This window comes from Pezoporus flaviventris, unplaced genomic scaffold, assembly GCF_033815535.1.
Source record: "Pezoporus flaviventris isolate CSIRO_AGI_PZ_B2104156 unplaced genomic scaffold, CSIRO_AGI_Pfla_v1 ptg000002l, whole genome shotgun sequence".
NCBI classification, from domain to species: Eukaryota; Metazoa; Chordata; class Aves; order Psittaciformes; family Psittacidae; genus Pezoporus; species Pezoporus flaviventris.
In genome coordinates this window covers 69,402,952-69,416,776 of record NW_026892550.1, presented here as the reverse complement: position 1 = coordinate 69,416,776, position 13,825 = coordinate 69,402,952, and the positions used below count along the sequence as shown (strand labels likewise).

Sequence of the window (13,825 nt, the reverse complement as noted above, 5' to 3'; positions counted from 1 at the left end):
GCCGGGGCCTTCTCTTTGGGGTCAGCAGGACCCTGCGGAGGGCGGCTGCAGCGGGATCTGCCGGTTCCAGGGCACAGGGTGCACTGACCCCCCCTTGTGACGTCGCGTGTGGCGAGGCCAGCCTGGCTCGTGCCTGGGGTCCTGCTGCGCACGCTGCGAGGTCTGCAGGGTCGAGCGAGGCTTCTCCTGTTGCTCTGGGTGCTCTGGGGCTGCTGTCAGCAGCACTCGCTGCCCATCCCAGAGCCATCACCAGTGTTTGCCTGGCCCTGCCCGGCTCAGGTAGACGCAGCGCATGACATGTGGAGAAACATTAAAAAAGCAGCAGAAAATCAAGGTGATGTAAACCTGCCCCAAAATCTGAATGCTACATATCCCGTCCGTCACGAGGCGAAGCGACGGGAAGGAAAATGGCGCTCCCGCGAGAACCGGGCGGAGGCAGCGGCGGCGGCTTTCCTCCGGCCGAGGGGCTGCGCCTGGTGGCGGCGGGACAAGAAGCTGCAGAGCACGGGCGTGCCGCCTCCACCTCCGCGTTGCGGGAAGGAACAAGGATGTCAGAACTGGAAAGAGGATGTTGATAAGAAAGATCAGGTACACCTTTTGCCCGATGTCGTAAACGTAACCGCAAGGCAGACACAGAGGTGCTTGGCTAATTGCTTGGAAGCGTATAAATGTCGTGTAATCCTTGTAATAAGCAATCCAGCTTGTACTCTACCTCTGGGTCCGTGCCTTCCATCCTCACAGTCAGGAGCACAGGCAAGCTGTTTGGTGCATTTAGACTGCTGCGAGGGGCCAGCTCCACCGCCTTGAGCACTGAACCTCGCCTGGAGCCCCAGCCACTTGCGGCTTTCCGCCCCGCTGCGGATGGGCTGGGGTGCGAGGGCCATGAGACTCCAACCGAGCACTTGGCTGGCCCCAGCAGCACCTGTACAAGTTACCGGCTGAGCCAGGCCTTGGGCGATGTGGCCTTTCCCCTGGCCATGAGCTGAGGTCCTTTCTTCTGGAGAAGCTGTGGCTCCCCCATCGCTGGCAGTGCTCAAGGCCAGGCTCGTCAGGGCTTGGAGCAACCTGCTCTAGTGGAAGGTGACCCTGCCCGTGGCAGGGGGTTGGGACTGGATGAGCTTTAAGGTCGCTTGTAACCCAAACCAGTCTGGGATACTATGATTCTGTGACATGAAGAGCAAAAGCTGCGTGCTCACTGTGCTCAGGGCTGTGGTTTCAGCTCCTGGAGGAGCTTACCAGAGCCACCTTCCTTTGCCAGGTACAGTGGGAGCACGTGTCAGTGGCTGAGGGTGGGAGTCCCAGTGTGATATCCAGCCCAGCCACATCCAGTCCTCTGCAGCTGGGCAGGGATCCTGGTAAGAGAGCCACGCTCATACCAGCCTTGGGCTCTGGGGCGTCGAGAGAGCTGCCTCTCCAAAGGACGGGTAGTCTCGTTGCCGGAAGGGTGCTGGTCCATGCCGCTGGCAGCTTTATGGCCACTTACAGGTGGTTTCATTTCCAGCCGCAGCAAAACTTGAGGGTAACTTCAGGACAACAAGCCTCCTGAGCGAGATGTAAAATGGAAAAGTTGAATCTGAGATGGTATTTCCGCCCCCTGGAGTGGTCTGAGGGGATGCCCCGGGGCTGAGGTGCAGAAAGAAGGTGGAAACAACGGAAAGGCTGTCCCGGACGAGAGAGGGGTTGAGGTGATGGGGGCTCCTGAGGGAAACACTGCTCCCAGATTTCCAGGAGCCTGCAGGTCTACATTAGCTCCAAATGAGAGGGGTTTCCCGTAACGAAAATGCTGCTCCCAGCCCTGTAGGTGGCTGCAGAGGTTCAGAGCTGCGGTGTGGGGAGGGTGCCTCTCCCTGAGGAGAGTGTGTGGGGCTGTGGAAGTGGGTGGAAAGGGCTGTGTGTGAAATAAAGGTTTTGGGAACCTGTGGAACAGTGGAAGGGGAAGGTTTGAGTGGGAGACGGTGGCGTGGGGTGGTTTTGGGGGTAACTGGGGAAGGGGCTTGAAACCTGGGTTTGAGGGAAAGACAAAGCGGATGGAAGAGCTGACCTGAACAAACAGCTTCAGGGAAGCTTCAAGCACAGCATGACTGGCCTTGCCTCTTCCCTGTGCATTTTGCAGGCTGCAGTTACCTTGATTATTGATAGAGTTCCATTTTTCCCACATGAAGGGTGAATATTGCTTCCCCAGACAGCTGTTACCTCGCAGTAGCCGGTAAAACACCAAGAAAGTATGTTCAGAGGAAGGAATGGGTGGGTCTTGTGGCTCAGCAGGATCCCCTTTAGCACCCAAGCTATTTTCATACCTTTGGGGTTCCCCCCCCCCCCCCCCCTCCCCCCCGCCTTGCTCTCTCCCCCTTCAACTTCCCCAGTTTGTTTCTTTATGATTTTTAAGGAAATTACTTAGGTTCGGTTTAGGGCATTCCTCCATCCCGGTTTGAGTGTTAGCCCGTTCCATCATCCTTCACTGTAATAACCGTATTTCGTGGTTTAAGCTGAGCCTGTAACCCAGAACCACACAGCCGCTCGCTCTTTCCTCTCCCTTCTTCCTCCCCCTGCTTCCCCTGAGCTCACCTGGTTTTGTCAAAGTTCATTCCTTGTTGGGATGATGGTCGGAGGGAAGTCAGGGTCAGTTGATGGTGACGTGAGGAGAGTTCTGCTGCTGCTGCTGGCTTTTCCCATGACTTTATTCTCCACTGATGATCATGACAGCACATTTCTTCTTTTCAAAGCCCAGAGTGGTGGGGATGGGCATCCAGCTGATGGGCTATAAAAGTGTTATATACCAGGCAACAGCATATAATTGAGTTCATTGGCTGTTTTCCCCCCAGACTGAATCTCCTTGAGGTACACACGGGAATTCCCCATCTTCCCCCATCACCCACCAAGTATATCCGGGTCCCTGAGCAAAAGCAGTCCCACGAGTGGGTCTGCCTTTACCTGAAGCAGGAATAACCCAGACCGTCTTCTCCAGCAAATTCTTCATGTGCACCACAGGAACTTTATCCCCTTCTACAGTATGTGAAAGTTCTGACTGGGCTGGGCCAGCCCTGTTGGCAGATCCTCTGGTGTTGACCAACCAGGTGGCCTTTGGTAAGTGTGTATCCCAATGCTTGAAAGTCCCACCACCCATTCCTCTCAGTGTAGTTTTTAACATCGTACCGTTCGATTTCCCAGAGGCTGGTGCATGGTAGGGGATGTGATATACCCACTCAATGCCATGCTCTTTGGCCCAAGCGTCTATAAGGTTATTCCAGAAATGAGTCCCATTGTCTGACTCAGTTCTCTGTGGGGTGCTGTGTCACCACAAAATCTGTTTCTCAAGGCCCAGGATAGTGTTCCGGGCAGTGGCGTGGGGCACGGCGTGTGTCTCCAGCCATCCGGTGGTTGCTTCCACCACGGTAAGCACATGGTGCTTGCCTTGGCGGGTTGGTGGGAGTGTGATACAATCAATCTGCCAGGCCTCCCCATATTTGTACTTCAGCCATCGTCCTCCATACCAAAGAGGCTTTAACCGCTTGGCTTGCTTAACTGCAGCACGTTTCACACTCATGAGTAACCTTGGCAATAGTGTCCATTGTTAAGTTCACCCCTTGATCACGAGCCCATCTGTATGTTACATCTCTGCCTTGATGGCATGAGGTGTCTTAGCAACAGCTAAAAACACCGGTGTGTTACCGCATTATTCTCAGACTAAAGTCAAAAACACAGCACTGCACCAGCTAGTAAGAAGGATGAAAATGACTGCTACTGCTGAACCCAGCACACCATACTGATGAAGAGTCTCATTTGTCGGTTTTATGTGCGTGGTCTGGCTGTTGGGTGCCACTGGGATCCTGGCAAAGTGATCTGGGAGAAGCGGGAAGGAAAATATCCATGTCTGTGTGGTCTTAATAGTAATCAATCAGTGCACTGCGTGATATGCCTGCACTTTCTTGCTTCAGCAGGCGGCTTTAACCTCATTTAGGTCAGTGTGAATGTATCCTGGAGGGGTCATTTCCCAGATTTTCCCCCTCTGAAAGCTGGAAGATTTTGTCTTAGGGGGGATTTTTAACCTGAGAAGCAGTGAGACTAAACTGGATTGATTTAAGTGCTCTGGGACAGAGCAAAACAGAAAATAGTGCAAGGCATCGCTGCAGAGTTGATTACTTCTTGTGTAAGAGCCACTGCTTGGGGTTCATCTCCTTCTCCCCTCTGCATTAAACAGCTCTGAGCCCTGATGTTTTTTCGGCACTGGACCAGCTCGACCTTGGTGGGGTTCCAGCAGTGAAGATGAGTGGCATTGGTTGGTGTTGGCTGTGGTTGGAGAGAGAAACGCCCCCAAATGGACCCCAGTAACGTCCCCCCAGGTACAAAGGGCATGTGCCAGCCACTCTGTGGCTCTCAACAAGGTCCCGGCCTGGCCTCTCACGCAGGAATGACTCTTCCTGGTCAATCCTATGAAACATGCCTAATGATTGCATTTGATCCTGCCTACCCCTGCCTGTGTCTGGCAGCATCAGACCTGCAGCAGAACAGACCCTCAATGCAGGGAACGTGTAGCACAGGCAAGCCTGCTCCTCCACTCCTGGGGTTATCCCAGCTTTACTACGTTATTTTTCATGAGGATTCAAGAATTAACTGGGGAAATGAACTGGTGGCACCTTGTAAGCGGCGAGGAGAATCAGACAGGCCAACCCAATATGGGTGATAAGCAACTTCTACCTTATTTGTGACGCAGTTCACACATATATAGGAGTGGTATTCAGCCACTCCTTCTTGGCGCAACAGTATTGGTTAGCCCCCCCACAGCTTCCTCCACATTGTCCTCCCAGGTCCGGTCTCCGACCACCTGTGGGGGCCACCCCCTGCCTTGCTTGCACAGTCCTCCAGAACTCTATGGTCCTGCTCTTAGAGTCATTCTGCAACAATTCCCCCCTTTTTCTTTGTGCAAGCAAGGCATTATGGGTTATTCTGTTCACCTGTTTTATCACACAACTATAAACAAGTCTAATAGCTACGATGATTAACCTAATCATGATACATAAGTGCAATACTTTTAAACAGCAGTGTCTGACTCAACCTGTAATGCCCCGTGAAGACAACCATCTAGTTATTCTTAGGATATTGCTCATTTACTATTGCTGGGTAAGCTGAGCCAGGGTTCTCAGCTGTGCGTGCATCGAATTAACATAATCAGAGAGACTCATACAAGACATTCCATCAGACTCTTCACATCTATGTCCCTGTTCCAACAACAAAAGGTTCTGCAGTGTTGCATGTCTTACAGAGTCAACATTAAAACAAATCGGGAATTGCCTTCGATGTAGAATTGTCTGCTTAGCAACTCAGCAACCCAGTCTGCTTAGTTGAGCTGAAGCACTTACAGTGATTTGGCATATTATGATTGGATACATGTTTTGAAGACCCTTAGTGACTAACATATAATTGCTTAAACACAGCTGTGAGAACTCAACCTTGAAAGCTTGCCAACAGTCCACAGTTCTCATTAACTTGGTGAATTCCAGCCTCTTATCTTGCTTGCTTAAGCTTCTTCGGGCCTCCCATGGCCTTGCTGTATCTTTCAGGACTATTCAAAGTTTATGTACCACTTATGCATTCTCCTGTGAGAACACCGTCTCCACATCTTCCCCCTTTATGTTTTATATATGGTTTGGGTGGCTCTACTTGAGCAGGGGATCCGGGCTAAATTATATTTCCAACATACGCCAACTAGAGGCTGTCTGGGCCTGCCCCTTTTTTCTGCTGTATGGCTCTCTGATAACAGGCTGTATAGCTCTCTGATCCTTCACATCAAGGTCTGGCATGGCATGTGTCCCCACCGCTCCACGCCTGCTGGGTTGCAGCCAACAGCGGAGCTAAAGGTTCTTCTTGGTGGCAAACACAGAAGCCAACCCAGTCTTGCCCTTGATTGTGGTAGCAGGCATTTGGTCAGCCTCAGTCCTTGCACCTTGTTGTCAATGCACAGTTTCACCTGCTTCATCCAGTAACAAGTTGCTACTACAGCAAGGCACACACACATTTACATTAGCAGAGTAACTATTACAGGGTGCAGCAGCATGTTGAAGATGCTGATGGCAGTGAGGGACTAGCCAAAGAAATTTCTTACCAGTGGAATTCTCCCCCCCTCTTAAATTTGTTCCATCACCTGCTTTATAACACTACCATTGTATTAAAATTTTTCTAGCTTTTGCCTTAGCATTTTCTAGCAGCTACTGCAAATTTCCATACTCTAACATCTCTTTTACAAGTGACAAATCTATACAGTACAAGGTGCAGTTTCTTATTAGCACCTAGCTAGTAAATACAGGTGGTTTTATACACAAAATCACAACCTCTAATAATAGCTATTTTACAAGCACACATATTCAGGATGTTACTTTTCAGTTGCCCCCAAGTGATGTTTTGCAGTTATTTGTTCTTTCTCTTCCTCTATCTCATTCTGCTTGGGGTAATCACGGTCAGCTCCTGTAGCTGAGGCATCAGGTTTATCCATTCGTCTGTCCAGCTCATGGCAAGGCTTGACAAACTTTGCAGGCAGTCACCATGGACCTGTAGGCAGGAGGACACCAATATACCCCCTCCCCCAGGTTATCAGTTCTTCAGTTCTTGAGAAGTAGACGGGTTAAACAGGTTAAGTGCAGCATCATTACTCTCTCTCCCTCCCCCCCTCTTTTTAAGTCCCTGCAAAAGCCATCATTACTCCCACTACAGTCCCACGTACAGAACGTGGCACAAGGACCCTGTGGAGACTAACAGCAAACCAGCTCCGAGAAGCATCACTGCAGTGCGAGGTGGCAGGCTCAACCTTAGCGGGCGTCCCCGCAGAGGCTCTGCCTCCCCCACATCGTATGAGGCTTGGGCTTTTATACTGACCAAAATGCACACTCATTCCGACACAGGTGGCCAGCCTGTGCTGGAAGAAGTGGCCAGCAGTATCTACAGAGGTCTCCAAGGGTTGATAGAAACCTGGACATACTTATATTTACCAACTTCTAGTACATGAGTATCACAGAGAAACTGTATGGGCTCCCCCTGTCAGTTGCAAGAAAAAATCATAACATACACAGCTTGAGTATAAGAGGATTGTAACGCATACGTGGTCACTGTTTGTCAGGCCTCCTTAACTATTTTGAGATCAAGAGCTTCCCACTCTTTAGCCCCCTGCTGTGTAGTAAACACAGGATATGCAAAGATGCCCATTGCAGAAAATTCCCCGGTAATGTTCACCTCTTTGATTATCCATTGTTACAACTGAGCGTCTCCAGGGCCAGTAAGTCTGAGCAGACCCACCCGGGAGACGAAGAGTCAGGGTCTGGAAGCAGAGGATATAAATCTGGCTCGGATTCAGGGGATTCGGGGGCTGATCCTGCGCCGAACTCGGGGTCTCCGTTGCTCGCAGCTGTGTCTTTCTTATCAGATGTATCTCGTTCGGTATGTAGCCATCTGCAGACCTGGCTCCTCCGTGACTGAGTTAAAAATTTTTTCACTCTAGGGCATAGTGGGTTGGAGAGGCTCGCGGTTCCTTTAAATCTCCCGCTCGCGCATGATCCCTATTTTCTACTGCGTGCTTCAAAGTGGCGCCGCAATCGATCCGGCGCCGAGGCACCGCCCTCTTTCTTTCGGATTCCTCGGCATTTATCATACGTATACCTTCTAATATACTTTCTCTGTCCTTTTCAAAGTCCCTACTTTCGGAACTGGGGTGGTGGGGGAGCAGGGGGTTGCACCTCCTCCGCGGCACCTTCTGATGGAAGGGGAGAAAAGGAAGGGGGTGGGGGTGGGGGGTGGGGGGAAACCCTGTGCTCCCGCGAGTTGGGGGGGGGGAACGAGTTGTAATCTTCCCCCGGTTTCAACCGACCGGGGACGTCTGTTCCTAGTTTCTCCGTTGCTACCGCGGCAGTTTTCTTTTCTGCCTTGTATCTTTTTATACAGTTCATTACTTCCCTCCGTGGTTTACCGAGTTTCTTTGCCTTTTTATAATCATTAAGCACTGAGTCAAATAGTTCATCACCAAACTTTCGCCACTCACTCTCCTCAAATATTGTATTAGGATCTGCAAAAAAAATCCCTTAGCCTTCCCTAGCCGCTAGACCTGCTAGCTGCTTTAGAGTCTCAGGCTCAATTCCCCGCTTTATAAAAAGCACTGTAAAAAGTTCAGGGCTCAGTTCCCCGCTCTTATAAAAAGCACTGTAATAAGTCCAGGGCTACCTCTCGGTCCATTTTCATGGCCAGCCTTTTCCGGATCATCTTCTTCTGGGTCGTCCTGTAACCTCGGTCTCCGGATCGGCCTCCCGACGCAGCAGTGTCTGGTTCGCCCCAGCGGCGGATTCCTTTCGGTTAGTCCGAGCACCCGGGTCCGTCACGCCACCGCAGCAGCATTGCCCGCGCTTCCCGGCCACTGCCGCCGGCGCCGCTCACTCGCCGTTCCGGGTCCCCGTCGAGCGGGGCCGTGTATCCGGGTCCCCGTTAAACCGGGGCCCTGTATCCGGGTCCCCGCTAGTCGGGGCCCTGTATCCGGGTCCCCGTCGACCGGGGCCCTGTATCTGGGTCCCCGCTAGTCGGGGCCCTGTATCCCGGGTCCCCGCTAGTCGGGGCCCTGTATCTGGGTCCCCGTCGACCGGGGCCCTGTATCCGGGTCCCCGTCGACCGGGGCCCTGTATCTGGGTCCCCGCTAGTCGGGGCCCTGTATCCCGGGTCCCCGCTAGTCGGAGCCCTGTAATCCGGGTCCCCAGCGACCAGGGCCCTGTAGTCTGCGTCCCTGTTCGGGCGCCATTTGTAAGCGGCGAGGAAAAGCAGACACGCTAACCCAATATGGGTGATAAGCAGCTTCTGCTTTATTTGTGACGCAGTTCACATATATATAGGAGTGGTATTCAGCCACTCCTTCTTGGCACAACAGTATTGGTTAGCCCCCCCACAGCTTCCTCCACATTCTCCTCCCAGGTCCGATCTCCGGCCACCTGTGGGGGCCACCCCCTGCCTTGCTTGCACAGTCCTCCAGAACTCTATGGTCCTGCTCTTAGAGTCATTCTGCAACAGCACCTAAAGACTAGATTTTATGGGGAGGAAAAAAAATATTAACGTAGGGACAGCATCTGCAACCAATGGGATTCACCTTCTTCTACCCCATAAATATTAATTTTGGCATTTTGAGCCTGTGTCGTGGAGCCAACATCATGGAGCCCCTTGAGAGGCAGGAGGGAAGTCTGCACTGGAGATGTGTCATGGTTTCAACCCAGCCGGCAGCTAAGGACCACGGGGCCACTTGCTCACCCCTGTTCTGTTCCCCTGGGTCAGCTGTCCTGTCTCTGCTTCCTCCTGGCTTCCCCTCCTCCCTGGCAGAGCATGAGACTCAGAAAGTCCTTGGTCAGACTAAACATTACTTAGCAACAACTAAAAACATCGGTGTTATCAGCGTCGTTCCGAGGCTAAAGTCAAAAACACAGCACTGCACCAGCTACTAAGAAGGAGAAAAATGACGGCTACTGCTGGACCCAGGACAGTAAGGAAACATTTTTCCTTGCTACCTGCAAGTGTAAACTCAACATCCCCAAGCTTTCATACACATAGCCCTTTACAAAATCTTAACTACTTCCATTGCCAGATAACATGCCCACCATTTTGGAGTCTGTCCTGGACTTCTGGGTGGCCCACTGCATGCTGCCTGGTGCTCTTCAGATACAGCCCAGCAAGGGTTCCCAGTCCCTCTCCCCCTCCTGTCTCCAGACCAGAGAGCACTGTCCCTTCCCTTTGCTGCAGCAGCAAGGGAGCACTGGAAAAAGAAGCGGGCAAGACTACTGGGAAAACGGTGACAAGCTATTCCGCTGTCGGGAAGGAGCAGTGCTCTCAAACAGCTGTGTGTGCAAGGCACTGCAGCAGGTCTGCATGTGCCTCCCTTGGGTGCTGTCCCCAAGCAATGGGGTGGTGCTGGCCACCTCCAGCCAGTGGCCCAGTGTCAAGGAGGAAGCCTCGGCCACGGGGCAGCAGTTCCAAAGGTGATGACCCGCAGAGAATGTCACTGTCAGCTCATTGTGATGTGTGCGGAGAGCTGACAGGGAAGCAAAGACCTACTGAGGAGGCCACTGCCAGTGACTGTGGCCACCCTGTGGGCAGAGGGACAGTTGCCCCACATGCAGGCACCTCACATGGCGCACTGGGGTCATATTTCTTCTCCCAGCTGGGCACAGCAGATGATCCTGAGGTACCCCGGACACCACAGGGTGCAGATGGCGTCTTCTTCCTGGGAGAGGAAACGTTGCAGCTCAGAGCTGGACAAAGCAGCAGCTTTTCTCCCCAGCCTTGTTTCTAGCGACTACCTCGGGACCAGCTTTCAGGCAGTCCACGGAGTGCTGCTCTTTGCAGATATTTCAGGTAGGGTGCGCAGGGAGGAGCAACTGTGACATCGAGGAACGTGAGCCATTCTGGCACACACCAGGCCCTTTGGAGCCCTGCCCCTGCTGCTGATAGTGAGTGGCCATAATGAATGCTGAGGTCTTCTGCTGGGATTCCCAAAAAGGATGGGCTATCATGGGTGGTTAAGCACTGCTGCAACCCACACTGTGTTGGGGCATGGGAAGGTGCCGGGCTGGGCACCCCGGCTGGCCAGTGTGGAACTGGCTGCCAGGTCCTTTGGTCCCCAGGGCATTCATTTCCTGATTTCTGGGTGTCTCTGTTACAGATTTCACCTCTTTGACAGAGCACTGTATCTGGAAGGGTGGTTCACAGAGAGGCACTGATGAGTTGGCGGAAGACCTCAATCACTACCTGTGTGACGTTTTGGAGGGTAAGAGCCATGCTGCAGGACTGCCTGGCGGCAGGCCATAGGGCTGCTCATGGAATGAGGAGGCTGGTATCCTGGACAACCTAGTCCTGCTTCCTTGGAAGGGCTGGGACTTTCTGTGGCCTGGAGGAACAGTGAGAACAGCCAGGCTCTCCTGGCAAGTCAGGACAAGTGCAGGTCCTTTCTGCTCCCCACTGTGGCCAAGGAGGCACCCACTTTCTCAGCAGCCACCTCTGTGCTTCTGATGGGAACACCCAGCTCCATGGTGCCTGGGGGCCCAGAGCAGGCTGAGAGCACCAAGCAAGTGCCAGCGCACAAGTGACCTGGACATGCTGGCACTGGCGTTGTGTGGGAAAGACAGGGAGAGACAGAGACCCTTCCAAGCCCATTTTCTCAGGGGATGTCTTGACCCTTCTGAGCTGATTATGAGCACATTCTGGACACCCCTTTGGCAGCATTTGTAAAGAAAAGCAGAAGAGGCCTCGAAGAGGATGAAGGGTCTAGAGCATCTCTCCTACAAGGAAAGGCTGGGGGAACTGGGCCTGTTTAGCCTAGGGAAGAGAAGGCTTCAGGGGATCTTACAGTAATGTGTCTAAAACTTCAAGGGAGGGAGCAGATTAGACAGAGCTAGGCTCTTTCCAGTGGTGCTCATTGTCAGGACCAGAGGCCATGCCATGGGCACGCACTGAAGCACAGCAGTTTCCCTCTGTAAGTTGGGAAACACTTTTTGGCTGTGAGGGGTGACTGACTGATTGCCAGGGAGCTTGAGAAATCTTCCTCTTTTGGCTCTTCCAAAGCCATCTAGCCAGCGTCCTGGGCAGCTGGCTCTGCCCCGCTTGAGAGCAGGGTTGGACCAGATGGACCCCAGAGGTTCCTTCCAGCCTCCACCATTCTGAAAATTAGGTGGCAGCTTGAGGCCATGCCTCTGTGCCTTCTGTGCAGGTACCAGGGCTGCAGCCCCTGGGAGCCTGGGAGGCAGGCCAGGGTGGTGCTTTTCCTAAGCTGTGCCGGATAGTGCACCATCGCCTGGGTGCTCCGCTCTGAGCACGGGGGCTTCCTTTGTGGATTATGGAAGAAGGTGTCCACATGACTCTTCCTTTCCTTCCCTCTGTCTCCAGACATGCTGACTCTTGGAGGTGACATCTTGAAGTTTGCTGGTACGTACTTAGGATGATGATGCCCATGGGTATTAATCTGCAGCACGGGACTGCTGTGGCAGCTCTGCTGTCCTCCTTCAGAGGCTCTGTGCAGCACCTTGAGCCATCTTCCTGGCCACTCTCATACGCCTTTGCAGCGCCCTTTCTCCAGGCTTCTCTTCCCACCCTGGGCCTGCAGTTTGGCTTCGGCAAGGGTGGTGGCTCCCCTCCCTCTGCCTCAGCTTGCAGGGCTCTGTGCTGGGGGTGAGGGCAGAGGCAGCACTGAGAGGAGGAGACCTACTAGAAGGTGAAGCCGAAGGCATTTATTGGAGTGCTGGTGAGGGACGGGGGGACGGGGGAATGGAGGGACGGGCTGGTGACAGCACAGCTCAGGCTGCCAGGCCGCAAGAGGAGGAGGAGTCCCAGCGAGTCCAGAGGTCCTCCAGAGGCCTATGGCCTCCCACAAGTCCATCTTTTTCAGCACGTCATCTGGTTTCTGCTGTCCCTGCCATGGAGCGTAGGTCAGGGAGAGTCAGGTCTCAGCAGAGCCTTGACGTTCCCTTGCTTTCCCCAGGGGATGCTGTGCTGCTGCTGTGGAGAGCAAGACCCAGTGAGATGGCCAAGACCATCAGCCTTGTGGTGCACTGTAGCTGGCAGATCCAGAAGAAGTACCGGAGGCATGACATGCTCGTGGGTCAGAAATTCCGACTTAAGATAGGTACAAGTGCTGTGCCAGGTGCAGATCTGTGGCACTCTCCTGTGCTTCACACTGGCAGGGAATGCGGGGATCCCCGCCTGGGGCTAGCGCCAAAGGAAAGCATCTCCTGCAAGCATTCAAGGGGCCACCTGTAGTTGGACACCAGACCACTGGGTTTGTGTGCGTTCACAGTTAGAATTAAACCTGGCAAGGGATCTGAAAGATAACAGGAAGAGCTTCTATAGGTATGTAGCAAATAAAAAGACAGACTAGGGCAACATGGGCCCTCTCCAGAAGCTATCAGGAGAACTGGCTACCCTGGATTTGGAGAAGGCTGAGGTTCTTAATGACTTCTTTGCCTCAGCCGTCACTGGCAAATGCTCTGAGCACACCACCCAAGTCCTGGAAGGCAGATGCAGGGACTGTGAGAATGAAGACCTTCGGCCCACTGTAGGAGGGGATCTGGTTCAAGATCATCCTAAGAACCTGAATGTGCACAAACCCATGGGAACTGATGCAGTCCGTCTGCGGTTCCTGAAGGAGCTGGTGAATGAAGTTGCAACTGTCCATCATATTTGAAAAATCATGGCAGTCATGTCAAGTTCCTGACGACTGGAAAAAGGGAAATATAACCCCCATTTTCAAGAAGGGGAAAATGGATGACCCAGGGAACTACAGACCAGTCAGTCTCACCTCTGTGCCTGGCAAAATCTTGGAGCAGATTCTCCTGGAAGGCATGCTAAGGCACATGAAAAACAACAAGGTGCTTGGTGACAGCCAGCATGGCTTCACTAAGGGGAAATCCTGCCTGACCAATTTGGCGGCCTTTTGGGTGACATGGTCTAGTGCGAGATGGCAGTGGGGTCAGATCTAGGTGATCTTAAGGTCCTTTCCAGCCCTCACTGTTCTATGGTTTTATGATTCTGTGAAGCTCAAAGGAAGAGCAGGTGTCAGGTTGAATACTGGGGTCTTTGAGCATCTGCTGTCGGCCAGATGCCTGCAGGAGGAACTTATCCCTTCATTTTTCAGGTGGAGGCAGCTTTGCATCCTTTTCCGTGTTGGATTCTCCCCTGCCTTTCACAAAGAGCAAAGGAGAGCTGCATTGCTTAAGGCTGTGAGAAGGGTTTTGCAGGCTGCAGTTTTTCTTGAGCAGACAGCTACAACCCGCCTGCATGTAAAGGGGGTGGGCGGTGATCAGGGGCTTGGTTTGCTGGGTTT

The 13,825-nt window shown here is 52.9% G+C and overlaps 1 protein-coding gene across 1 annotated transcript in view; it reads left to right on the top strand.

The window, feature by feature from the left end:
• Positions 1–407: 407 nt before the first annotated feature.
• LOC133274729 (adenylate cyclase type 10-like) overlaps positions 408–13,825 on the top strand; it is a 28,281-nt gene continuing 14,863 nt past the window's right edge. The window contains exons 1-6 of the mRNA XM_061464288.1: positions 408–550; positions 9,909–9,989; positions 10,172–10,365; positions 10,673–10,777; positions 11,893–11,931; positions 12,485–12,628. Of these exons, the coding sequence (XP_061320272.1) occupies positions 408–550; positions 9,909–9,989; positions 10,172–10,365; positions 10,673–10,777; positions 11,893–11,931; positions 12,485–12,628 (706 nt within the window). The remainder of the gene's footprint in view (positions 551–9,908; positions 9,990–10,171; positions 10,366–10,672; positions 10,778–11,892; positions 11,932–12,484; positions 12,629–13,825) is intronic.